The sequence below is a fragment of the Mesoplodon mirus genome, assembly GCF_964341445.2.
Source record: "Mesoplodon mirus genome assembly, chromosome: 10".
Classification (NCBI taxonomy): Eukaryota; Metazoa; Chordata; class Mammalia; order Artiodactyla; family Ziphiidae; genus Mesoplodon; species Mesoplodon mirus.
In genome coordinates, this window is record NC_138986.1 from 51,351,959 (window position 1) to 51,378,733 (window position 26,775).

The following is a 26,775-nucleotide window of genomic DNA, read 5'->3' on the forward strand; positions in this document are numbered from 1 at the left end:
TACAACAGTTTCCTGCACACAGTAGGTGCTCAATAAATATTTGTTGAGTAAATGACTGCTTCATGGAATGAATTTTTTTCCCTTTTTAGACTTAGCTTAAATGATACAACTTGGAAAGGGCAGCTCCTGCCTAAGCAATACTTAACATACTGGGAATATTTCTTAAAGGGGATTATGTGCAATGTGTAAGGTAGGAGGGTGGGTTTTCAAAGATTTGGGAAGATGTGATCCCAAGTGGGTAAGTGTAGAAAATGTAGATGGGTCCTAGAAGAAAGGCGGGCAATTTCCCTTTCCTGCCATGGCTACATGAACAAGAAACTTGGAACTCACTTGTATTTCTAGAATTTCTAATAATAAAATTATAATACTAGCAGCAATAATGATCAGAAATACTTACTGAGTTCTCACTTTGCACTAGCCCTATGCTAAATGTTTACTTCATTCTTGTCACATCCTTGTGAGAAGGTGCTGTTATCCTTACCTTACAGATGAGGAAATGTAGGCTCTGAAAGTCTAAGTGGTGAGACTTAGGACAGGGTTAGTGAGTGACTGAGCTGGGCTTTGAACGCAGACCCAAAAGCTAGTGCTCCATTGTATGTGCCTACTGCTATCCTGAACTTATTTTAGTTTTGCTTTGCTGCTTCATCCTCTGCTGATGTGCAGGCAGGCTCTACACATCTTTATAGTCCCCCCGACCACATTCTGTATCCTTCATTTACTAACCTCTTGTTGTCAATCTAACAAATACTCTTTAGTCAGTACTTCTGTTTCTCCACACTTGCATATTTCTGGATAAATACTTGAATTTTACATCAGCTGATCCCTTCTTCTTTAGTGTGCCCTGGCCACACATCTCAGTTTGCAGACAAATCCCCTCCCAACTCTTTGCAGTGATTTTCTAGCAAATGTCTTAGAGAAGGTCTTCCCCTGAAGACAGTGGGAGCAAGAAACTCTCCAGGTCCGTATTTTGGATCTGTGAATGGAAAAGAAAGATGAGCTGATCCCAGATTCCCCAGCCCCTTTGGTGGAGACTACAGCTGGCAGGGGCCGCCTCTACGCCTCTGCTTCACCCCACCATGATGCTTTAAGAAGGCAAAGCACAGCCACTGGCAACCATACCCTGGATGAGGAGTCGCCTTACCCATTTGATCGAGGTTTTGAATTTCAGGTAAAGGTGCCAACTTTGCCAGCAACTGTACAGGGCTGTTGGCTTTGAAGGCCAAGGATTAGCTCCTGCATGTCAGAGCAAGGCATCCTGGGCAGCAAATCTTCTTCCAGTCTTATGCAGCCAAGAAAGAGGCCTCTCCTCCCTCCTTCCTCTTTATTTTCCCCAGTTTATTCTGCCAGATTCTGTTTTGGATATTTTAAAAATAAAGTATACTTTAGAACAGTTTTAGGTTTAGTGAAGGGTTGCAAATCTACAGAGGATTCTCATGTACCCGACACCTAGTTCCTCCTGTAGTTAACATCTTCCATTATTATGGTACATTTGTCACAGCTAGTGAACCAATAACCATACAGTATTGTTAAACAAGGTCCATATTTTATTGAAATTCATTAGTTTTCCCCTATTTTGTTCCAGAATCCATCCAGGATACCTCATTACATTTAGTCCTCATGTCTCCTTAGGCTCCTCTGGGCTGTGAAAATTTCTTAGACTTTTCTTGTTTTTGTTGACATTGGCAGTTTTGAGGAGTATTGGTCAAGTATTCTATAAAATGTTCTGCAACTTGGGATTTTTGAAGTTTATCCCCTGAGTAGACGGGAGTTATGGAGTTTTGGAAAGAAGATCTCAGAGGTAAGGTGCCATTCCCATGACGTCATATCAAGGGTGCGAACTATCGACATGGTTTATCACTGTGGATGGTGATCTGGATCCCCTGGCTGAGGTGGTGTGTGACCAGTTTCTCCACTGTAAAGTTACTTTTCCCCCCATTCCCATACTGTCCTCTTTGGAAGGAAGTCACTGTGTGTGGCCCACACTTAAGGAGGAGGAGTTATACTCCACAATAAAATATTTGGAATTTTTATACATGGGAGATCTGTCGATTCTCCCCATGTATTTTTACTTAGTCAGTCACTCATTTATGTGAGTATGGAGTCATGGATATTCACTGTATACTTTGAATTATAATCCACTACTACCTTCTTTATGTGTTGCTCGTGTTGCTCCAGGTTTGGCCATTGAAAGCTCTTTCAGTTGACTCCCGTGTCCCTATGACCTACCCCTCTCCCTTTTCTAGGTTACCTTACTTTTGATTCATTCTTTATATTAAGCAATGAGATAGAAATTTCAGAATGCTGAGTCAAAGGATATTCCTACTGATGATTTATCCTCTTACCAAAAGGATATTTTTTAAAAGTCATATACCACCCACAGTTGCATGAGGTTCCTTCTTTGTTCAAAAGTCCCAGAAGTTGTTTTACAGGTTGAATGAATGAGTGAATATGTAAGGTTTTTCCTGCAACCAGCTGACTTATTCTAATCCCTTTCATTTGCTTCACCTGGGCAGAAATTATGGGCAGAGGTAACAGCCAACTATATTATTTCATTGGAGGTGGGTTCAATGGACAGATCCCCCTCTAATAAATATTAAAATAGTGAGCAAGTATTAAAGTTAGGGTCATTATGAAGTTTACCTGAACAGTAAACAGTGTCTGCTATCTAAGTCTTAGCTGCCGTCATCCTCCTTCTCATCATCCATCTCATCATCACCATTGTCATTTTTCTCGGGAAGGATCACACGGATCTTTGTGTAATTTACTTAAAGAACACAGGGGGGGAAATGACGACTTACTAATCCTGTTTATTTTCCCCCACCAACACCGTTATCTGTATGTTGGGCATTGAAGGGCTTTAAGCCTGTAAAGGAGGATTTAGCCAAGGTTCTTCCAGAGCCTGTTGCCCACGGTCCTTGGAGACTGTCACCACCAGCCTCTCCATCACAAGCTGTACCTTCCTAGAGATACCACTCCTAGAGAGACCACCAGGGGAACCCTTGGTGCCTGAGCTGGGAGAACAGGCAGAGTGGCCGCAGACCTCTTCACACTTGGCAGATGAGGAAACCCTGCCATAGTCATGGTGACTGAGTCACAGGAGGTTTCCCATCCACTGTGTCCCACCACTGAAGTTTCTTTTAAATTATTTTTGTAATACTTAGTATGGTATTGCTACATGATGAGCCTTTTAATTTTTTCAAATGCTAAACTCAAATTAAGATGAACTATCTATTGTTAATTGCTGCTTCTGATTAACACAGGATCTCTAGCAAGAGCCCCAGACTCTGCACACATACAGCCTTGTGTACCCAACATGCTCACTTTTGGCCTGTCTCCTTTTAAATTCATTTCAATTAATTTAAATTCATTTCCGCACATCCCACTCTGCCCTCAGTGCTGCTCAGCAGCCACATTCCATTCCCCCCATGGCCTCCCACCCTCCTAGTTCATTAACCCACCCTCCTCCACCCTCACACACAGCTTCCAGCATCACTGAGAAATTAGAAGCCATTGCAAAAGGCCTTCTGTAAGCTCCCACCTCCACATCCACCCAAATCCAGAGCCTCATATTCCTCCTTCCTTCCTACTGCAGTAGATGAAAAGTCCTTGTTTCTTTCTAAGGCCATAGCCCAGGTCATTAAATCTCATCCTCTCTCACCTGTTCAGAGTCTCAATACCAGCAGTTATCCACACACTCCCCTGTATCATCAATTTTTCCCTCTCTACTGGGCTATTTCCACCAGCATTAGAACATATTTCCCCCTTCTCAAAAACAACAACAAAAAATCTTTTAAAAATTAAAAAATATAGGGCTTCTGTGGTGGCGAAGTGGTTAAGAATCCACCTACCAATGCAGGGGACATGGGTTTGAGCCCTGGTGCAGGAAGATCCCACATGCTGCGGAGCAACTAAGCCTGTGCACCACAACTTCTGAGCCTGCTCTCTAGAGCCCGTGAGCCACAGCTACTGAGCCTGTCTGCCACAACTACTGAAGCCCGTGTGCCTAGAGCCCATGCTCCGCAACAAGAGAAGCCGCTGCAATGAGAAGCCCATGCACCACAATGAAGAGTAGCCCCCACTCGCCGTGACTAAAGAAAGCCCGCGTGCAGCAATGAAGACCCAATGCAGCCAAAAATAAAAATAAAATTTTTAAAAAATTTAAAAAAGTAATTGTGATAAAAACCACATGGCATAAAATTTATCATCATAACCATTTCTAAGTGTACAGTACAGTAGTTTAAATATATTCACGTCGCTGTGCATCCAACTTCCAGAACGTTTTCACCTTGCAAAACTGAAACTCTATACTCATTAAACAACGACTCTCCCTTTCCCCCTCCCTCCCTCCCTTAGCAGCCACCATTCTTCTTTCTGTTTAAGTGCATTTGACTACTCTAGGTCCCTCATATATGTGGAATCATACAGTAGTTGTCTTTTTGTACCTGGCTTATTTCACTTAGCATAATGTCCTCAAGTTTCATCCATGTCGTAGCATGTGTCAGAATTTTCTTCCTTTTTAAGGCTGAATAATATTTCCTTGTATGTATATACCACATTTTGTTTATCCATTCATCTGCTGATGGACATTTGTAGTTGCTTCCACAATGACTATTATGAATAATACTGCTATGAACATGAGTGTACAACTATCTCTTGGAGACACTGCTTTTAATTCTTTTAGAAGTGGAATTTCTGGGTAATTCTATTTTTAATTTTTTGAGGAATGCACCATTTTACATTCCCACCAATAGTGCACAAGGGTTGCAGTTTCTCCACATCCTCATCAACATGTGTTATTTTTAATTTAAATCTTATTTTTTTTATAGTAGCCATCCTAATGGGTGTGAGGTGGTATCTCATTGTGGGGCAAAAATCTTTCAGTCCTACTTTTCCTGCTGCTATGGCTAATTGGCCACTCCTTTTTAAGACAAGACTCCTTGCAAGAGTTGGCTTTACTTCCTGATCCAGTGCCTCTCTTCCCACTATTTCTTAAGCTTATTCCAATCAGGTTCTCATCCCACCTACTGCACCACAGCCTCTCTTGTTGAAAAGTTGCTACGTGGCCACTTCTGGTCCTCCGTGTCTGACCGAGCATTTGACATGGTTGGTCACTCTCTTCTCCATGAGACACTTTCTCCATCTTGTCCCTGCAGTGCCGTGATCTCCTGCTTTTCTTTCTACCCCACTGGATAGAGTTCCTGGTTTCTTTTGCTGGTCACCCCTCTCTCTCCGACTTCTTCATGTTGGAGTCTTTCAGGGCTCAATGAATGGATCATCCTCTTCTCCACCTACCCTCAATTCTCTGATGATCTCATTCATTATCATAGCCTTAAATATCAACTCGCTACTTACGATTCCAAAATTAGATCTCCGTTTAGACTTTCCCCCAGAACTCCGTAGTCCAGTATACGTAACTGCCTACTTACCATCTCTTCTTGGATCTAAGCATCTTACACCTGACATGTCCAAAATCAACCCGACCTTCCCTCATTGTCTCCACCCTCCCCTCCTCCTTCCCCCACCTGCAAACTCCCTGGCCCAAACCCTCGGAGTCATCCTTGACTTCTTTCTTTTTCTCTCACACACTACCTCCAGTGTGTCAGAACGTCCTTCTGGTTCCACCTTCAAAATCTGTCCAGAATCTGTCCCCTTCTCTTCACCTCCACTGCTCTCACCCTGATCCAACCTACCATCGTCGCTCACCTACTCTAGATTAGTGGTCCTCTCACTTTTGCTCCTTTCATCTCTTCTCAATACAACAGTCAGAAAGATTGTTAAACATGTCAGTTTAGATTCTGTAGTTTCTCTGCTCAGAAGGGCTCAGAGCAAACGTCAAAGAACTTACAGTGTCTTGCAAAACCCCGTGGTTTTACCACCTCTCCAACCTCACTCTTGCCTCCTTCATGTGGCACAAACACTCCAGGCATGCTCTGCTGCAGGACCTTTGCAGTTGGTATTCTCATCCACTGGAATGTTTTTCCCTTAAACACTGGTATGACCTAAATGAATGAATGTAGAATGGTTGGAGAACTAGCAGTATGAATACTATTTCTCCAGGACTACTATTATTATTACGTCCTAAAAATCCAGGAATCAAGTTAGGATATGGATGGGAATTGCACATACATTAACAACAGAATGTACACCCTTGCTACTCAAAGTGTGGTCCATGGACCAGCAGCATCAGCATCAGCCTTTGATGGTCTCCACTGCAGGAAATAAACCCTGAGAAGCATGTCACCTTTTGGAAGAATGGCTCCTGCTGTCTCTTCTAGCAGGACCCAGTGATCTTTGTGAACAGAAAGTTCAGCAGAGTGAGCAAAGCTTCAGGATTGGTCACTGGGTGGCTGTCAGGAAAGACCTGTCCACAGGAACCTCAGGAACACAGGGGCTCAGGCTGGGAACTGTCCCCCACCCTGCATCCTGCACTCAGGAGGCTTATAGGCTGCAATTCCTCACACCTCGGTGTGTCCCACACCCGCTGCCTGACACAGTCGTTTCCTGGGTGGCTCCACTGTAAGGACAGGGTGCAGAGCTGGCCTCTGGGTGTGACCCAAACTTGAATCTTTTTTTTTTTTTCTTTTTTTTGCGGTATGCGGGCCTCTCACTGTTGCGGCCTCTCCCGTTGCGGAGCACAGGCTCCGGACGCGCAGGCCCAGCGGCCATGGCTCACGGGCCCAGCCGCTCCGCGGCATATGGGATCCTCCCAGACCGGGGCACGAACCCGTATCCCCTGCATCGGCAGGCGGACTCTCAACCACTGCGCCACCAGGGAGGCCCCCAAACTTGAATCTTGATTGTGAACTTGAATCTGAAGTTCAGCCCCCAAAGCTGCACAATAGAAAGGTGTGGAAGAATGACAGAGTAGCAGTGGTTAACTGAGCCCAGGAAGGATCCTGGGAAAGTGTAGAGAGCATCTCCAGATTTTCATTGACTCCCTGGGTTCTCTCTTGCAGCTCAAGTCTCGGGTTCTCATGACGCCTTTAGCCCTCTCACCCCCGCGGAGCACACCAGAGCCCGACCTCAGCTTCATCCCTCAGGATGCAGCCACCATACCCAGCTTGGCAGCACCACAGGCTCTCACAGGTAGGTGAGGCGAATGAACTCCAAGGCTGGGATGGCCTGCCCGCCAGCTAAAGTTACTTTGTGAACTAGAGAGCTGCCACTGAGGTCGCTCAAATGAAGGATTCAGTGTGTCAGCTGGACAGTAGATAGGATGACCAAATTCTCTGAGAACAGGAGTTTAGTGTCTCACAGCTTGGATTATTTAAAATTGGTTTTCAATGCATCTTAGGTTCAGCTGGTTGCTGTGGGTGGGTGGAGTCTAGAAAGAGTGGTTGGCGGCCCAGACTATCTTCAGAGCCACGTTTACTTTGCACCAACAGTGAGCCTGCTCACCTTGAAGAGTTTCTATCCCTGTGTTTGTACTTCCAGATCTCCTAAGGATCCTAATGCCCCTCAATCCCACCCAGTGCCTTCCAGTCCAGTTCAGGGTGGAGCTCGGCCCAGTCTCTCTCATGGGGCATCCACCAGCCAACAGTTCCATCTTAAGAGTAACAGCAGTCGGATGGTCTCTCTCTCTCTCTCTCTCTCTCTCTCTCTCTCTCCCTCCCTCCTTCCCTCCCTCCCTCTCTCTCTCTCTCTCTCTCTCTCACACACACACACATACACATACACATCCATAGTTCACCCTCATCACAAACCATCCGCAGCCCCATCCCACTTAAATCCCTCAGTGCTCTCCTAATGCTGTTAGGTAAAGACCAAATTTTGTAGTATGGCCAACAAGGCCCTGCTCTTAGTCTCTAGGGCCTGTCATAGGATCGTAGCATATTCTCTTTCCTTCTTCTGGAATGATCTTTCCTCTGGGGTCAATCTATTCCTCCCTTGTACCTCAGCTCAGGTACATCCCTCCAGAAAGCGTTCACTGACTTTCCTGCCAAGGTTCCCAGGACGGGCTCTCCTAGCATCTCCCTAATGTTTCTTGTAGCCAAGGTCCCACATCACTTCCTGTGATTCTCTGAGTAGGTCTGTCTCCCCTTCTGGGCCCTAAGTTCTCTGAAGTCAGGGATTGTGTAGATTTTCTCTGTAGGGCCTAAAACACTGCCTGGCATGAAGGTCCCTTAGCAATTAGATTTTCCTTAATCATGTGGGATTCGTTGAAGAAGGAAGCCTGGTAGAGTGAAAAGAGCACAGGCCATGACATCAGAAAGACGTTAGTTAAAATCCCTATTGCACCATTAATTACGCTTTCTGAGCAGCCACTAACCACTTTTAACCTCAGTTTCTTCTTTAGTAGAGGAAGTAATAATATTTAATTCTCAGGCTTATCTTGAGAATCAAACAAGATAAAGGATACACAGTGCCTGGAATATAGTAGGTGCTCAATACAAACTAATTTTCTTCAACTTTGTTGTTACTGTTTAATCCTTCCAAAGTCCTATTGGTCTCCTCCTAAAGTCCCTCTTTAACGCTTCTCTGCACTAGTGGCCCCCAGGGTAAGATGCTCATACCTGGGCTGGGGGCAGGGGGAGACATAAGAGGAGTCATTAACCTGTGGAAGAAAATATGACACCTACTATTAATATTTCTTTTTATCTCATCCTTTAAAATTTTCTATTTTTTGGTTACATCTTTAAAATGTATGTAATACATTAATACGGTTGAGAATGTATATAATCTATAAATAAACACATGTTAGGGCATGTGGTAAAAATTTTTTTACCAATGGGGTATATTACTTTAAAAGTGTGGGGACCATTGGTTGGGCTCACCTAAATGGACTGCTGAGTGTTCATTATCCTGAGATTGTAAATAGAATCCTCTTTAGAATTTCATCGAATATGTAGTCTTTGGAGTAATTAGCAACATGTTGATTTTTTTAAATTACTGAAGGTTAACAAAAAAAATGGCAAACATTATATATAGCTTGATAGCTTCCTGGCAGGAGAAGGGAAGATTTTGTGTATGTTCCCAGCACATAAGTACATTTATATACATGGTCCACAATTGTTCATAATTGTCTACAATTCAGATTTGAGTACATCGGAGGGGACATGCCTATTTCTTCCCAACCAGGAGGCCTTTCTGAGAGCAAGCCCTGGCAACTGGAAGTGATTGACTCTATTGCCTCTTTTACTTCTTAAGTTGGGAAGAACTGGTCCCACTTTGGCCTTTGGTTTCCCAAGACCAGGGCCAAGGGGACATGGCTGAGGCACCCCCAGTGTGCACGGGAGCCACCCCTGGCCTGATGTGCTTCGATGCTGAGGGCTTTGTGGGTCTGTTTCCACAGTCTGCCTCTACATCAACAAGCAAGCCAACGCAGGGCCATACCTGGAGAGGAGGAAGGTACAGCAGCTCCCCGAGCACTTTGGGCCCGAGAGGCCGTCGGCTGTCCTGCAGCAGGCTGTGCAAGCATGCATCGACTGTGCCCACCAGCAGAAGCTGGTCTTCTCCCTGGTCAAGCAGGGCTACGGTGGTGAGATGGTGTCAGGTAAAGCCCTGGAGCAGGCTGTATGAGGAGGGCCGTGGGTGTGTCGCCAAAGAGGAAAATAGTTATAATCAGGCTTGGGGGACTGTGGCCAGGGTCTGTCCCCATCTTCTGGGCTCCAGGGTCCTTAAATGAGCCTATGTGCCAAAGGTGTCTCTTGGGGCTTGAGGAGAAGATACTTCCAGATCTGGATAAGAAGACTGGACATCTGAATCCTCTCCTTTGACTTGCCTCTTTTACCTCCCACTTCCAACCCATCAATAAATCCTATTGTTCTAACTGCAGAATATATCCAGAATCCTTTCAGAATCAACTTCAAAATATATCCAGAATCCTTTCACGATTCTGGTTCTTTCAAAATCTAAGTCAGATCATGCCCCTCCTTTTCTCCAAACCCTCAATGGCTCCCATGTCACTCTGAGAAAAAACCCACATCCTTACAAGGGCCCCCAGGTCCTATGTGACCTGGTCCTGGGAACTTCCTTGATCTCCTGGTCACTTCTGTTGAGTCCCAGACTCTGCTCTGGCCACAGTGGCTTCACTCCTGTGTCCTCCAACCATGCTCCTCCTGCCTCAGGGCCTTTGCACCTGCTGTTCTCGCTTTCTGGAATGCTCTTTCCCCAACTGTCCACGTGACTTGCTCCTGGAGTTCCTTCAGATTCCTACTCAAATGCCACCTTATCAAAAAGCCCTTCCCTGACCACATTGCTAACACATCAGCCCTTGTCACTATTTATTCTCCCTTCCTCTGCTTTATTCCTTATTCATAGCACTTAACACCATGCAGGGAAGTGGGGAAAGTTCATGGTCTAAACCCCACCTCACAGGACATTTTTTTTTTAAACAAGAGCCTTCAGGGTCAATCCCATCTCCCATTGTCACCGCCCTCCTCCAGTTTCCACCCTGACCCAACAGCATCCAGAGGGAGTGGAAACTGTCACCACAAGTCTGAGGCAGAATTGGGAGCTCTGTCCCCTTCAAATGTTTCCCCGCAGAGGCTCTGTCTGTCTTACCTGAGGCTCTCCACGTGCACAGTGGTTGTTACCACCTGCCCTTAAGCCCTGGAGCTCCAGGCCTTTGCAAGATGCTTTGACTCCAAGGGGACAGCCTGGTGTCTTCTCTGGCCCAGCATCATAGACACAGCCTCCATATCACCAGGGAAAAGGGATACAATTCCCCAGCCTCGGGGCAGTGCAGGTGACCCTGCTGGCTGGCTAAGATAAGGGTCGGGGAGAGGGGCCTTTAATGTGGCTGCGTCCTGAAAAACCAAAGCATAAGTGTTTTATTTAACTCCAGATTGATCCTGAGGGCTTGCAGATGGGGAGATTTTCCAACACAGCTTTACCAGCTCTGATTGATTCAGCCCTCCTTCTGGAGCTCCCTCTGAGCAGGAAGCTGGGTCTGACTTGCTGGTAATTGATTAAAATAGAACTTGGCAAGGTCTGGGTGCATGTGTCTGACCCAGGGTGACTTTTAAGAGACTTCAGCAGATGTGCGCAGAGACAGGACGAAGAAGTACTGCACCAAGAGAGGCCAGGAGGAGAGTCCTGCTGTCAGGCCTCTGAGAGCTCCTTGGCTGTTCTTCTTCTGGGTTCTCTTTGAGAGCCAGGTTCTTGATCCTGGCCTGCCCTCTGAGGTTGAAGCCCTTGTCCTTTTCCTTGCTAAACAGCAGGGCTCAAGACGCAGACGCAGTGCTAAGAGAAAGCTCCTCCTGTACCGTGTGTCCCCACTCTTGAGTGAATCTGTCTGAGTTCTTTGTGGCCCCTGCCCCCCAAGCTGGGAGAGCTGACCCCGTTCTCCCTGCTCTCCCGCTCAGCTTTTCTGTGGCCTCAGGGGCCTCGGTGCTGGGGAGGAGGCTCTGCAGTGCCTGGCATCAATGCATGAGCGGGCAGAGCCCTGCCAAGTTTCCCTTGGCTGAGGGATTCCCAGGAAGGCCGGAGCTGAGGACTTGGTCATGGAGAATGCAGTAGCGCTGAGGGGCCTTCTCATGCCACCTCCTTAGGTTGTGAGGTGGCAAGGTGGGCGTTCACGTTTCTGATGGTGATGTGGCAGCCCAGCAAGGTGGCGCTAGCCCCCAGGTGGTTTAGGGAGGGACTCAAGGAGGAATAGTCAGACTCTCCCACTCTCCACCTAGAACCTGATCCTTAGGGCACTGCTTTCTAAACATCCCCATGGCACAACATGTAGAAAATGGTGAACACTGGTGCTGGCACCATGGGCTACGGGAATTTAACCTGCTGTGGCTGGGCCTTGGGCCACCCCATAGGCTGAGGGGGAATAGTATCTCAGTACCCATGACCCATTCCTAGCACACCTGTTGGGACGCTCTGCCTTAGTCACACTCTCCCAGAGGGGTAGATTTTGTGATCTCACAAATTCCATGTCTGCTTCCAGGAGGTGGAATTTTCCTACTATGTGACCATCCAGGCACCTCTGGGAATGTATACACACTGATTTATGGCACAGGCCTGATGACCCCGACCTTCCTGCTGTGGGTTCAGTTTCCAGCACACCTACTCTTTCAAGGTATCGGAGGCAAGCAGCAGTGCCCACCTAAGGGGGAATTTCCAGAGTGTTCGAGTGGCCAGGATGACCCCCTTACTGAGCATCTAAGCAGCTCTTTGCTGGCTCTCCTAATCTGAGTCACCTGGAGTATTAAAGTGACAGGCAAGTGCCACTTACAGGCCTCATGAACTGGAAAAAACCACTCTAGGCCTTCTCCTCAGTTTCCTCATCTGTATTATGGAGTCATAACCTTTTCTCCACTGTCCTCACAGGGCAGTCAGAAGGCCTAAATGAGGTGACAGGTGTGAAAGCTCTTGTCCAACTATAAAAAGCTACACAAAAGAAATAGATTGTTTTGATTTCTAATTTAAATGGGTGTGGAGTTTTTTTGTTGTTTGTTTTTTAGCTCTGAAATCAAAACTAGTTCTGGTAGCCCTGCCCCAGCCCTTACAGTGTGCTAGCCTTTGAGAGATATAGTATAAAAATCCAGGCTGCCTTCCAGGTGCTGGTGCTGAGGGCAGAGCCCAGGTGGGAGCAGAATGTCCTGCTGGGGATCTTCTCATGTGTTCTGCACCCTGGAGCTGCTGTGCGAGCTTCATGCAGCAGCAGAGGGCTATGAGGAGGATTACAGAAAGAAACATGCTCTGGGCTGGAAGAACCAGGTGTTTCTTCTAAATTCTGGTCACCCTAGAGAAAATGAGTTTGATCTAACATCACTGTGGAGACATTATTGTTCTTTTATAGAGACTCCTCCCCTTTAGGCTGAATGAACCCTGAACACTGTGGTGCTGTGTTAAGAGTTGGAGATCTCAGTACGAACTCAGGTTTATTTGAATATACCTATATGTCTAGATCTAGACGTATCTATGTAGACCTAACTATTGATCTAGATCTATCTATCTAGAGTTGCTTAAAATAAATGAGGGTATGTCACAGGGACACAGGAGTCAGTCTGAAAGATCCCAAAGACAAAAATGGGAATAATTTAGCAATAAGATACATAATATAGTATTGGACAACCCACGACACAAAATAAATATATATTTTTAAAACTTTTATTTATTTATTTATTTTTGGCCACACCATGTGGCCTGTGGGATCTTAGTTCCCCAACCAGGGACCAAACCCAGGCCCTCGGCAGTGAGAGGGCTGAGTCCCAACCACTGGACCGCCAGGGAATTCCCCCAGAATAAATATATTGAGTCTGCACTGATATTAATGAATAAACAAATAAATAAATGAAGGAAATGGGACAAGTCTTCCTTTATAGAAGAATTCCAAATGATATAGAGACTCTTCCCTCTCCAGGAGGTAGAGTTTAATCCCTCCACGGCCCTTAACTGTGGGTAGGACCTTGTGACTTATTTCCCAGGAACAGAATACGAAGAATACAGTGGAGAAATGTGGCACACACTGTCTTGGCCAGGAGATAAAGGTTAACATCCCAGTGATGAACTGTGGCTATCATGTACCACCCCCCACTGCCTCTGTGGTCTTCCTCCTCAAAAACCTATAACCCCAGTAAAATCATAAGAAAAACATCAGACAAACCAGATCGAGGGACGTTTTACAAAATACCTGACCAGTACTCTTCAAGACTGTGAAGATCATGAAAAACAAGAAAAGACTGTGAAACAGTCACAGACCCGAGGAGACGGAGTTCACACAACAGCTACACCCAATGTGGTCTCCTGAATGAGATCCTGGAACTGAAATAGGACATTAGTGAAAAAAACTGGTGAAATCCCAATACAACTTAGTTGAAAACAAAACAAAACTGAACAAACCAAAACCTCTTCCCCAGGGCTGACGGGCTGACGGCTTTCTCCAGAGCCCCGCTCTGAGTCGCTGTCTCTGTGCTCTTCCAGTCTCCGCGTCCTTTGACGGGAAGCAGCACCTGAGGAGTCTGCCCGTGGTGAACAGCACTGGGTACGTCCTCCGCTTCCTTGCCAAGCTGTGCCGAAGCCTCCTGTGTGACGACCTCTTCAGCCACCAGCCGTTCCCCAGGGGCACCAGCGCCTCCGAGGAAGCCCCTGAGAGCCAGGAAAACAGGATGGAGTCAGGTAGGGTTTGCCCGTCTGTCTTCCTGGGCCTGCAGGTGGTTCCAGGTGTCCCCGCCCTCCCGGGGCAGGTGAGGCTGCCACTAAGGGGGCTCCTGGGAGCTCTGCTGCTGGAAGCTCACGGGCTGCTCCTCTGGGCGCCTGGGGAACAGTCAAGGCTGACCAGGACCAAGGACACCCCGACGGTCCCTGCCCAGGCTGCAGTGGGAAGAGATGGCTCCAGCTACTGAGAGCTGACATTATAGCTTCTAGGCCTATGTTATTAGAATTTAGACAATGAGACCACATCACATGCAATGAGTGATTTTTTTCCTCTCTTGTAATTAAGTCTCTTGGGCATTTATTCATCATCGTTGAGTAATTGAAGGACTACTAGCCTAAGGAACAGAGAAATCCTGAAGAAACAAGGGCTAACGAATTGATTACGTTGGTCCTGTCTGGGGGCCTCAGATTCCTATCCAGGTCAATAAAATGTGTAACAGAGTGTCTGTCGTGGCAGGAATTTGACCTGCCCATAAATCACATATGTCCTCCAGTGAGAGTGTTTCTCTCTCATCACAGGATAGAAAGTGACCCAGGGGCTGAACGCCTTTTGTATCACCAGCCCCAGAATAGCTCAGCATAGGGAAGTGGCCAGTGGGAAGGGTAGCAAGGCCACATGGGCAAACTTGCCACACCGCTGTCTGCCCAGTGGGCTGCTCCTTCCTTCCCCTCTTCCCCCCGCCCACTTATGGATTTGCAAGGAGTTGAACATGAGTCCAGGTTCTAGATTCCAGGTTCCCAAGGATGAACAGGCATGTTGCCTTTTTTCTTTCTCTGGAAGCAGTGTTGTTGATACATAAAGAACACATAGACAGTGAAATGGAATCTAACCATTATGTCATTCTGCAAACACATGCTGAACCTCTTCTGTTCCAAGCACCATGTGAGACCCTGTCTTGGAATAAGGCAAATATGTATGTGAGCTTAGGAAAGTTTTTGAGGTATTGAGTGACCAGTATGAATGATGAAAAACTTACATTTGCAGGTATGTGCTCACAGACAGCCTTAGAGCATTCAACAAAAGGATACTTATAATAGGAGTGGCTATGTTTTAAGCCTAGGAGGACATCAGGGAAGGATAAAGTTAGATTCTAAGCATAGATTTTTCTCACAACCTGTCAAGAGCCTTGTCTACAATTTTACTTTAAACTTTCAGAGACCTGGGAAACAGGAAGAAATCTGGCCTTTAAAAAGAAATGTACCTAATTAAATATAGTTTGTGTGAGCAGATGCTATATACTTCTGTGTTTTTCTTGATGCCTCTATATGTGTGAGCTTGGGAAAGTCTTCTCATGTCTCTGGGCCTCAGTTTCCTGTGTGAAATGATGGGCTGAGTTGCTCATGTGTAATGTTCCGGTTCTGACAGTCTATGAATCTGGCCTCTCCTGTAAACCTTAGTTGACTCAGAAACATATTGTAAAGCTCACGTATCTTCCAGTGAATCTTGCAATGAAAATAGCAGATGATGATCTGATTTCACTTCGCACACCCCAAAGTCATGGTTACATTGAACAAGCAGTGACCCATGGACATAATCATAAAGCCACATAATTCATGTCTCCCATTCTCCTTTAAATGAAAGTCTCCTGTGAGACCACTTCTTCCCTGTCCACGGATGAAATTTAGGGCAAATCTCGTGACTTTTCTGGCTCCTTTCAGATAACAAAACATTCTCTAGTAAATAATTAATATGTCCAGGTCAGTGTGATCATCAAACTTTAAATTTCACTCAAAGATGGAACTACTCCCCATTCCCAGCTCAGCCCTGCTTCAGGCCAGTTGCCTGCAGCAGTAAAGGAGGGCATGGTTGGCTTCTCCCCACCTCCTGCCCAACCCTATGTTTTTGCCCCTTCCTTATCTAGCTAATAATGATTCCCAATCCTTCCTGATCAGAGTGAGGGAAGGAGGAGAGGCAAGAGGTAGGAGGGTTTTTACTTGACTAATCCCGCTGTGAGCTGGCATCAGCCTCCCTGGTTCTGGCAGGTGTTTCAAGTTGATTCTGCATCCTGTGGGCTCTTGCATGGGTCCTTTGGTGATCCTACCATCTCTCATCTGCACGTTCCTTGACATGGACAAAGGTAACTCTTCTCTGGCTGGTCACTTACAATTCTTCCCACAGCCTCAAGGCATCCATGGGTACATCTCTAGCTTCTTTCTGCTGAGGCCCCCTTGTGCCTCCAGACAGTCCTATGGAAAGGATCTAAGACCATCTCACTTCAGATCTCTCTTCTGATGGCCCGCATCTGGTCCCTTAGAAACATCCTTTGCCCAAACAAATTCAGGGCGTGCAGGCTGATCTCAGCAGGCACCTCGCCTTTGTCCTGCCATCACAGCAGCCAGACTTTTTGGTTTCTCATGGAAATCAAGCAATAATCCATTGTGTCTCTTGAGCTCCAGGGACAGATATCAAGCTATTCACACGGCCACACTGAAGCCCTTGGATCACATGGGGCAGTTCTCTCCACAGTTCATCTTCTATTCAACCTGCTTTTCGACCTCTACAATTTCTTTTGCAGGCTGCATGTGGGTGATCATCTACACAGGTAAAACTGGCTTCCCACCACCTCTTTTTGCTAGATCTCCACACTTCACTCTGGTATGGGGAGACTGTTGTCTTGCAGCTTCAGCAAAACTGAAACTAAAATAGTTTCATTTTAACGTCCTGTCCCAGGAACCCCCCTTCAGCTTTCCTTAAGCGATCACTGAGGAAACCTTTGCCTTGGTTTCCTCCTTATTCTTTCTCCTTCCAAGCTCACCATGCTGACTGGAGTTCCTGTCTTTTTCCTGGGAAAAGTGTAGTGTAGCCACCTCACTTCTTCCCTTGGCTGAGGCCGGTATTTCTGCCTGCAAGCTGGTTTCTTTCCTAGTTGGCTTGGCTTTGGAAGTAATGACTCCAGTTGTCTTCATGAGCCCTTCCCTAGCCTGTGGCTGCTTTGAAAAAATGAATTGCTCCAGTTCTTGTGGAAATTGTTCCCCGTGCCCTGGGTGCTACAGAACCAAGCGCTGTGTGTTTCTTGTGTCTGGGGCCCCAGGGGGGGTGGAGGAAGCAGCTACGGCACGGTAAGATTTGAACAGCCCCCTGGCACACATCTCTCCTACCCGTCTGCCATGGGGCCTAGGATGACACCACTAAAGAGTTTGCCTTTAGACTAAGACATTGCCTCTTTAGGATTGCCTTGTCAAAGTTCCCTTAAAGGATAACATATCAAGTTATTATTACCTTGGATGAGGAATTAGTTTATTACCCACTTTCCCACGATTGTGGCAAGAAAGGCAGGTGTATTTATAAGCGAAGGGATGGAGGTCTTCGTTGATTTTAGGCTTCATATCCACCCATAGGACCACGTCGTTCCTAAACAAGATCGTACAGTCTTGAACTCATTTGAACCAGATCCTCCTCTGCCCCAAGGTTGTGCAGTCAAAGCTGGAGTGTTCCAGGTTTGGTGCCACACAGTTAGAGGGTTTGTCAACACTCATTAGGACATTTCCAAAAGACAGTTAATCAGACAACAAGAAAATGCAAAGCCATGACACATAAGGAACTTAAGGAACTATATAAAGAAATGGATGATTTGGGGAAGACACAATTTTCTGTTCTAGGATATGACAGCAGGTCATGTGGATTTGTTCTCTGTGGCCCTGAAGATAGATTTAATTAAACCTCACGTCTTGCCACTCCAACTCTGGTCAGGAGCACTGTCATAACCTGGGAAAGGGAAAGCTCAGTGGCCCTCCCTCACTCCCACAACAGATCCCAGGTGTTTTGAAGACACTTAAAGTTGGAGAAGCCTGGTTTCAGGAATACTCTCCCACGTAGAGGACTTGGCAGCTGAATAACCAGGTGGAACTCTCAGAAGACAGCTCCCTCAGGATTCAGCTGGGGTTGACATTGTAAAGAACTTTGAAAAGTCAAAGCCATTCAGAAGTAGAAGGAGCTGCTTGGATGGAGATATCTCCTCATTACTGGCGACAAGTGCAATGTCCACATGTCAGGGCCATTAGGGTGAACTCTGGCAACCCAGAGGAGTAAGAGCAAGCTGTCCCCTCTGGTCCCTTCCAAGCTGACAGTCATGGCTGGAGGTGGCAGAGGAAGGCCGTGGACAGCAGGAGGTGAGAGGCCCTAGAAGCCCTGGGGAGGGGTCCCCCAAAGGGGCAGATGAGGATACCAAGACAGAAGGGCTCACATTAGAGCAGAGAGAGGGCTTCTTCCAAATCTCTTCCTCAGACCTTTGAAATATAAACTCTGTCACCAAATGATCTTTCTCCTGCATTCAGGGAAAACCAGGTTTCAGACCCACTCAGCTGCCTGAATTCAGTCTGGAAGGTAGAGTTCTTGGCTTGAGACCAAGAATTTTAGTCATTTTCCTCCAAATCTATTAACCTTACAGCCAAATGTTCATGTTTTCAGAAGAAGAGCAGTTCCCTGGATGCTTTAGGAGAACAGAAGCAAAAACATGGATTTGATAACATTTGTGGTTCTGTCAGAAGTCCTGAGATGATCATGGGGAAATTTTACCTTATCTTTGAATGTTGAAAAAAAAAAGTCTCAATTATAAGTAAGCTTTAGCCAGTGCTTCTCAAACTTTAATATGCCCTGGTACCACCGGGGCATCTTGATAAAATGTGGATTCTGGCTCAGGAGGGCTGGAGTGGGGCCTGAGAGTCTGGTTTCTAACAGGCTCCCAGGTGATGTCCGTGCTGCTGCTGGTTGGGGACCACACTTTGAACGAGAAAGTGTGTGCTGACGGAGTCCTGCTCCCAGAGGTAAATTTATTTCAGGTTTTCGGTAAAATAAGTCTCTCTGTGCTAGGATGGTGCCAAACCTGTAAAAGCATTGCTGCTGAGGATGATCTGGTGCCCCGTGGAGGTGTCTGTGGGCTGGAGAAGAAGAGAGGGGCGTGAGGAGGCAGAGTAGTCAGGAAAGGTGGCACATGTGCAAATCCAGGTGAGAAAGAGGAGGTCTGCAGTGCTGGGGAAGAGAGTGAAAGAAAGGAAAGAATGCTGACAGGCAAATTTCCTGGTGTGGCCTGACCACCACCGGCAGCAGGGTCTCTGTTGCCCTCTAAGCTTCCCCAAATTCCTAGAAGACCCTAGGGATCTGTTCTCTCAGACCCTTGTTTACATACCCTCCCTGCCTTATACTGCTAGAACCTGGGTCCAGACCTCATCTCCCTGCTAGGTAGACTTGAGGGCAGGGACGTGCAGTCCCCAGCAGAGCCTGAGATGTAACAAGTCCACAGTAAATATTTACTGTTTCGAATTATATGGGACACAACAGAACAAACTGCTCACCAAGCGTTGGGGAGATCGTCTTTGGAAACCACAAATGTGATAGCTGAACTCTTTTGCACGATCTAGTTTAGTGATTGGTTTCCTGCCTTTTGAAGGTTTGACATGATGGGAACAAATTGTTTACTTTTTGTTGAGTAGCTTTTTTTGATACACAGACAGTGGGGGTGGGAGATGAGAAAGGACATTTATTTTTGAGACTTGATGTTTTCTTCCTTGGCTGATGGTCTTGGAGCCAGGCACCAGAAAACTACTGGAGTAACAGACACGCACGGTACGTTCTGCTGTGGTTGAACCTTCATACCCAGCATCTAGAAATCAAATCTGCTTCCTTGTTAAACTACAAATTTGTCTAATGTAATAGCTCTACAGAGAATGACTATCCAGAGCATATCTCTCTTTCCAAAAGGTTGTTTATTTCTAAAAGGAAATAGAGCTTATCAAGTGGCATTAGTTCCATTATACAGAAATATCCATATGATCAGTTGGCAAACATTTTCTGAGCTCCCTCTACGTGTGATACCTGCAGAGCTAAGGCTACTTGTTCAGAGCCACACAGAAAGGCAGCAGCAGGGTGGAAGCTGAGCCTAGGTCTTCTCCTCTCTGGTCCTTTGCTTTTCCTCCCAAGCCTATCGGTAGGGCCCCATTACCCAACACTTGCTGGGGTGTGTGTGTGTCCTGTTCCCTTGCTCAGAAGCCTGACCGCACAAAATGGATGTTCACAAGTGGCTTGTGGTACCCCTGTGTCACCTCTTCTAGCAAAGATGTAAAAGAACAAAACAAACACAAATGCCCACTTAGCAAAATCTAGGCAGAAACTGCACTCCAGGGACATCAATTATCTTTTCTCCTTCTGGGTTAATATCTTGGCCCCAAGGAGTGTCTCATCCTTATCCTTGTGCCCTAGCTACATCGTTGCTAGATGACATCCACAGGACAGTCAGAGCCTATCATCCTGGACACCAGGAGAACTTTCTCATCCCTACAAAACCCACACAAAGTGGCCTACTCCACCGACAGTAGGTGTGGTTTGACCTGGTATTTTAAATAATATATGAAATGATGGGGGGAAAAAAGAAATGAAGGAAGGCATGTGCAGGCCAATGATTAGAATATTGCAGAGCTATGTTCACCCTGTCATAGCCACGGGCCATGTGAACAAAATGAGCCATCTGGTTCTCAAGCCATGCATTGGAAAGGGGGTCATTTGGAAGGAGAACAAAGTATCAGTGTCAAGCTCAGTTCTTAAGAATCTTTGCAGAAAGTTTTGACGGAAAGATGAAAAGAAGAATGTCCGCAAGTACGGCAGCAAATATAAAAGGGCTTCCTCTATTTTCGGACAGATAGGTCCAGGAGAAGCCCAGCCAGAGCTCTTACAGCATGGAATAGGGAGTGTTTGCCATTGTAGAATTCCTGATCTTAGCTCTTCCTGTGTGCCAATATGAATTCATTTAGGAAAAACTATTTATCATATTTTCAGTGATATCATTCATTGAAGTATAATATCTGTACCTATTTGAAAACATTGAGCTAAAAGGGAAAAATGTAACCACTAAGGAAAACACTGGGTTTTGTAGAATTTGAAATAGATTTTCACAATGCTCAGTAATTTATTAGATCCCTTTGCACTGTAATGATTTGCTTCTCTTTTGAATCCTGTAGATGTTGAGGAAGCACAAGGATTCAATAATTATTGGTTAAATGAATGAATGAATGAATGTTCCAATTAAGTTGTTGGAACCTCCCAAGGTACTTTAAATATGGGATAAATAGGCTACTATTGAATCATGGTGACCAATTTGGTACTATTTTAATAGAAAGTATATACATTAAAATGAAACAAAAAGAAATGAAGATAACGCTCCTCTTGTCCAAGCTCACAAATAAAGTCATTTTGTGGATTAAAGATGCCCACACCAAAGACTTGAGGAGCAGAATGATGATGGTGGTAAATCCCCAGTAGGCTTTCTACTGCTTGGAGAGCTCCTTCTAGGAGGGAGTGTGGAGGAGAAAAAGAGGCTGCCAAGAAATAGGTGGTATGAACTCTTTCTTCCTACAAGGCTGGTCTCAGGAATCCTCTGAAAGACACCCCTACCCCTGCCCCATGCCTCTCTTCAAATGAAGAAATCTACTGGAAATCTTCCCCTTTGTTCCATGAAACTATCCTTCATGTGACATCCCTACCCCTACTCCATGAGACACTCTTGAACTGGGGACGATGCTGGGGACAGCTGAGTCAGGTGCGGAAGGCCCTCTGTGTGTCTGGCAGGCCTGTCCAAAGAGGCTCCTGCCTTGATGGAAGAGTAGATGTTAGGGAATGGGCAAGGTCTCTAAGGAGATCCAAGGAGATGGTGACCAAGGTCTCTGGTTTATACATCAGAACACAGAAAGCACAAGAACTGATGGAAACAAAGGATCAAGTATATGAGGTTTGGCCGTCCCCAAATCTCCAGGGCCCAGAGGAGCTGTAATTGGAGACTCTATTCTTTGGGCTGCTCCTCTGGACTAATACCCTGAGCCCCTGTGGTGGGTCCTAAGGTAATATCTGCAAGTTATCCACACCAGTATCTACTGACCGTGCCTCAGAACTAGGGTTAAATTGGCAAACCATGCCAAGAGGAATTGAAGGAGCTTTGGAAACCAGTAGCCTTCTAAGATAAACTCCATGAGCTTTCTCCTATTAGTTGGTAGTTTCTGGGTCTCAGACATAAGTAGCAAACCCTTTGATTTTGGGGGGAAAAAAATCCCATAAACTTCCTCTCAGAGAATTAGGTATTCTATAGCAGATACATCCTAGCTGCTACCGAATTAATAGTTACAACTTCCAACCTAGATATGCAGAGTCAAGAGGAATGAAACAAATTCCCCTTTCCCACCTGTATTATTTATCTATGGCTGTGTGACAAATTACCCCAAAACTTAGTGGCTTAAAATAACATTTATTATCTCACAGTTTCTGTGGCTCAGGAATTCAGGTGCAGCTTAACTTGGTCCCCTGGCTCTGGGTCTTTCACGAGGCTGCAAGCATCCCAGAGTTCAACTAGGGCAGGATCTACTTCCTAGCTCATTCGTATGGTTGTTGGCAGGATTCCATTTCCCACAAGCCATTGGTTCCTTGCCATATAGGCCTCTCCACAGAGCTTCTCACACCATGGCAGCCTGCGTCACCCACTTGAGAAATACGGGAAAGCCTTCCTAAAAATTAGGATGTCCATTTAGAACCAAAAGTTATATGGTGTTCTCTATTCCAGGGACTCCAACATTTTCCTGATTAAGGGTCACTTTAAATTTCCCCAGAGTTCTATGAAAGACCAAAAAGATGGGGGGGGGTGCTATTGAGGAAACAGAACTTGACTGTGGGAGGTCTCACACTCTCACCCTCCCCCGCCTTCTGGGAATTCATTCCCTTAAGCCTTGGGGTAGAGGCTTGGCAAAGCTGCAAAGAAAAAACCACAGAGATGGTGGTTAGGGAACCTGCTCTCCTCTGGAGACTGAAAGGGCATTCACTATTCTCAAACGGCTGACGCTGGGCAAAATTGCCTTTGGGCAAAATTTCCACAAGAGGAAATCTTAACTCTTAAAGACAAAGTCTCAGGCAAACCAGCAACATTGGAAAGGACTAAAGAAGTTCAGGTGTCAGGGGGAAAGTATAAATGTACTTAAATGGACCCAAGGGGAGTTATAAGGTAGATTCTGAGGGCTGAGTGATCTGTACTTAGAGACGAGCTTGAAGAGAAAATCTATACTGGCCAGAGGCCAAGTTAATGGAAAATTTAATTGAAGCGAACGAAAGGCTAAGCCTCATAGGTGGTGTGGCCTGGTGCCCTTTGAACCAGGAAGGCTGGGACAAGAGGCCACAGGGGGCCCTAAGGGAAAACGTGATGAGCTTATCTGAGCCAGAACAAGGGGCGGGACCGAGCCGGAGTAAAGGAAACCTGCAGACCTCCACAAGAACCGCAGTGAAAGGCGGCAGGAGGGCAGAGAGGAAATCTGCTGGTTTCGGACACCGAGGAGTCCCGCCGAGGGCCTCCCTGCCGCCCACAGCTGAGCACGCGCTGGGCGCTGGCGGCGGTGCTGGCGAGAAGCGTGCATGCGGCTGCCTGGTGGCGGAGACCCAGCCACTCAAGGTAGGAAGTGAAGCCCAGGTCCGGCTCTGAGCAGGGGAGGGGCAGCTCTACCGGGACCTGCTAATGTCTCCTGGCCCTTCTCCCTCCTGCCCCCCTTCCTCTTTCTGCTTCTCTCCTTGCAGGTCTCTTTCCCTGCATTCCTGAACTCACTGGCTGTGCTCCTTAGGTGGTGGCACCTGGTTAAGCAGAGGGGAATAGTTATTCCACGGGTATTCACGTGGCGGTGTTATCAGGCCGACTCTGTTACTTCCTTTTGTCGTCTGGGGTTCAGGGCTAGGGATCCGTGGTGCCGCTATCTCTTTAAACAGCAGAGCCAAGGCGCTCACACACGGAGCCCTCTGGACACTGGTCCAGGGGTCTGACCTTCTTGTCAGCCTGAGCAGGGTCACGTGGCCTGCTGGGCTGGGCAGACCCGCTGGCAATCAATCCCAAGAGAGGCAATGGCTTTCAGCCTGGGGGAAGGTAGCAGAGCTGATTGCAGAAGGGGTTCACTCTGCAGTTGCTCCTTCAGCTGGGAAGTTGTGACTGATGTGAGGAAAGGGGAGTGGAGGGTGAGTGTGTGTGTGTGTGTGTGTGTGTGTGTGTGTGTATGAGAGAGAGAGAGAACTGTTTAGTGCTGGGAAGAACAGTGTCTGAGACTCTGGGATGTAGGGTTATTATTGCACGCAGAGAGATGACTTGAGAATAATTTTGCAGACGGTGGTGTTGTCGCCGTTCAGGGCTTCATTTGGTCAGAGAATCCAAGTAAAGTGCCATTTAAAATTCTTTAAATAAATTAAATAGTCCAAGCTCACCTAACTGTGAGCAGTTGGCTCTTGTGTCCTACCTGAAGAGGGGCCAGCACCCCCTGAGCTAAACCTCCGGCAGCAGAGTCTGGAGTCTCATCCACGTGGGCCCCTCTTCCCTCCCTGGACGGCTGTCGCCGCTTTGGGACTTTCTGTTTCTCTCTCTGGCTCTTGGCTTTCTCCTTCCTGTCCCTCTGCCTCTTCCTGCTTCTCTCTGGAGTTTCTGCACTTTCCAGGTGCTCAGCTGACCCTCCAGAACTGCAGCAGGAAGGGCTGTGCTGGGCGTCCCCCAGGCCTCTGCAGGGCTGTGGGTGGAGGGAGGAGTCCACACACTCCTGACTCAGACCCTAGAGCTTTGTTCTCCAAACAAGGAGGCTTAGACCTGGTTCAGGTTCAGGAGCAAAGGGGTATCCTTTGAGGCTTGAGTGGGTTTGAAGTCTTCTAGAGTATTTTTTAGCCTAATAGGCTTTATACGTAGCAGCTGGGGAAACCATAGTCCACAAGCAGATTAGCTATGATGAAAAAGGCACGTTAGCCTCTTTTGAATGTTCCTAAGACACCAAACCTTGAAAACGTGGCAGCCTTCTTTGAATGTGCCATTTGTGCCTGTGCCTTTCTATTTAAGCATGCTCTTGTGATCGTATGAAAGCAGATTAATCCTTTTTCTGGAGGAAAGATTTAATGATTTATAAGTGGCATCCTTAGTGTCTTGGATAGAGGCAGGGGGTTATAGAAGAGAAGCACATAAAATGCCTCTTGTTTACCTTGCTTTGCTGAGCTGGTGTGCACAGCGATGAAACGGCCTTAAATAGAGGCTGGGCTGGATCCTCTTGTTTAATGAGAGGTGCCAGGGTGACAAGGCACCTCATTTCAGATGAGAAGGGATTTTCTAAGAATCCAGGAAAAAAGACTGGGAACGTCTTAATCTGTCAGCCCTGTGGTTTACCACAAGTCTGTGTGCGGGAATCGGATCCACGCAGGGCACTCTCCGCAGATGATCCCAGGTCTGCTGGCCCCATCTGGTGTTCACTCACCAGTCAGCCACAAAACTGCTTGAAAAGTGTAGTTCTCTCTCCAAGGAGATTTGGTCCTTTTTTTTTTTTTTTTTTACCAACTTTAAATAGTGGTTTTGGGTAACAAACAATTCACGAGCCACACTTTATTAAATTCAACTTACCTGTATGTTGGATGACTTAATGGTTTTAATAGTATAAAGGGTAGGTGCCCGGAAGTCATCGTTTTAACTGAAGCAAGAGGAATTGGGGTTAGGTGTAAGGAAGATGTTTCAGGCAACGAGGTTTGTGACCTAACTGTGAGGAGATTGTAAGATCTCTTTTGGGGAAGCTTTTAAATAAGAGGCTCAGTTATTTACTTTATTTTCCGCTCCAAATACCACCCTGCCTGAAAAGAGAATTTGGGGCAAGCTCAAGGCATTCCACCGTTAATTTACCACCTTCACAATTTTTGCTATGTCTGACTAAAACCTATAGAAATGTTTACTCAAGATATTCCTTGAAATGGATTCATTTCTTTTAACCATAGCCTTTAGTCATCTTAAGCAGTGATACCTTATCAGTGAAATCATAGTTTGATGAGCTAACTATATTTTATTGCTGTGCACTAAAATATATGACTGTAATAAAATAACGTTCACCTGTTTTTGTGTCCTCCAAAAAGATACATGTTCAAGTCCTAACCGCAGGTACCTGTGAAAGGGACCTTCTTTGGAAATAGGATCTATGCAGAGGTAATCAAGTTGAGGTCACACTGGATTACAGGCGCTAATCCAGCGACTGATGTCCTTATAAGAGGGAAATTTGGACCCAGACACAGACAAAAAGGGAGAATGCCATGTGACCACAGAGGCAGAGATTGGAGTGGTGTCTGCAGCCAAGGAACACCACGGATCATTGACTATTTCCAGAAGCAGGTAGAGGCAAAAAAGGATCTTCTAGAGCCTGCAGAGAGCATGGCCCTGACGACACCTTGATTTCAGATTTGTAGCCTCCAGAAGTGGGAGAGAATATATTTCTGTTGTTTTAAGTCACCAAATCTGTGGTAATTTCTGCAGCCTTAGGAAACTAATACAGCTAAGTACTGCCAAGAATCATCCCCTGGTGGGCCAGTGGGACACATTTTAACACTCGGGGAAATGCTGAGCCGGGTGCTCTTTGAAGGTCCTTTTCAGTCCTGTGGTTGAATGATGATGGCCTTCATTGTATCAGTCATTTTTACACTCAGGTATGATGTTAAGTGTCAGCACCCCCATTTATAAAGGTGAGGAAAAGGCTGTGTTAATCGGGTTTGAGCAGATCCATCTGGTCAATTCTGAATGGCGCCCTGATGTGTACACCTGAACGTGCTAATCACTCCCAGGCTTCCTGGGAGCTACAGGCTGTGTAGGACCTTGGCTGGGGCCTAGTGATCTGTTTCCATGGCCATCCACCTGGCCGCCTTTGGAATCACTGTCACATCCT

The 26,775-nt window shown here is 46.4% G+C and overlaps 1 protein-coding gene across 1 annotated transcript in view; it reads left to right on the plus strand.

The window, feature by feature from the left end:
* Window positions 1-26,775, plus strand: part of SCML4 (Scm polycomb group protein like 4) — a 113,545-nt gene that overhangs the window by 67,157 nt on the left and 19,613 nt on the right. Inside the window, exons 3-5 of the mRNA XM_082633944.1 lie at window positions 6,957-7,086; window positions 9,293-9,493; window positions 13,864-14,058. Coding sequence (XP_082490070.1) covers window positions 6,957-7,086; window positions 9,293-9,493; window positions 13,864-14,058 — 526 coding nt within the window. The remainder of the gene's footprint in view (window positions 1-6,956; window positions 7,087-9,292; window positions 9,494-13,863; window positions 14,059-26,775) is intronic.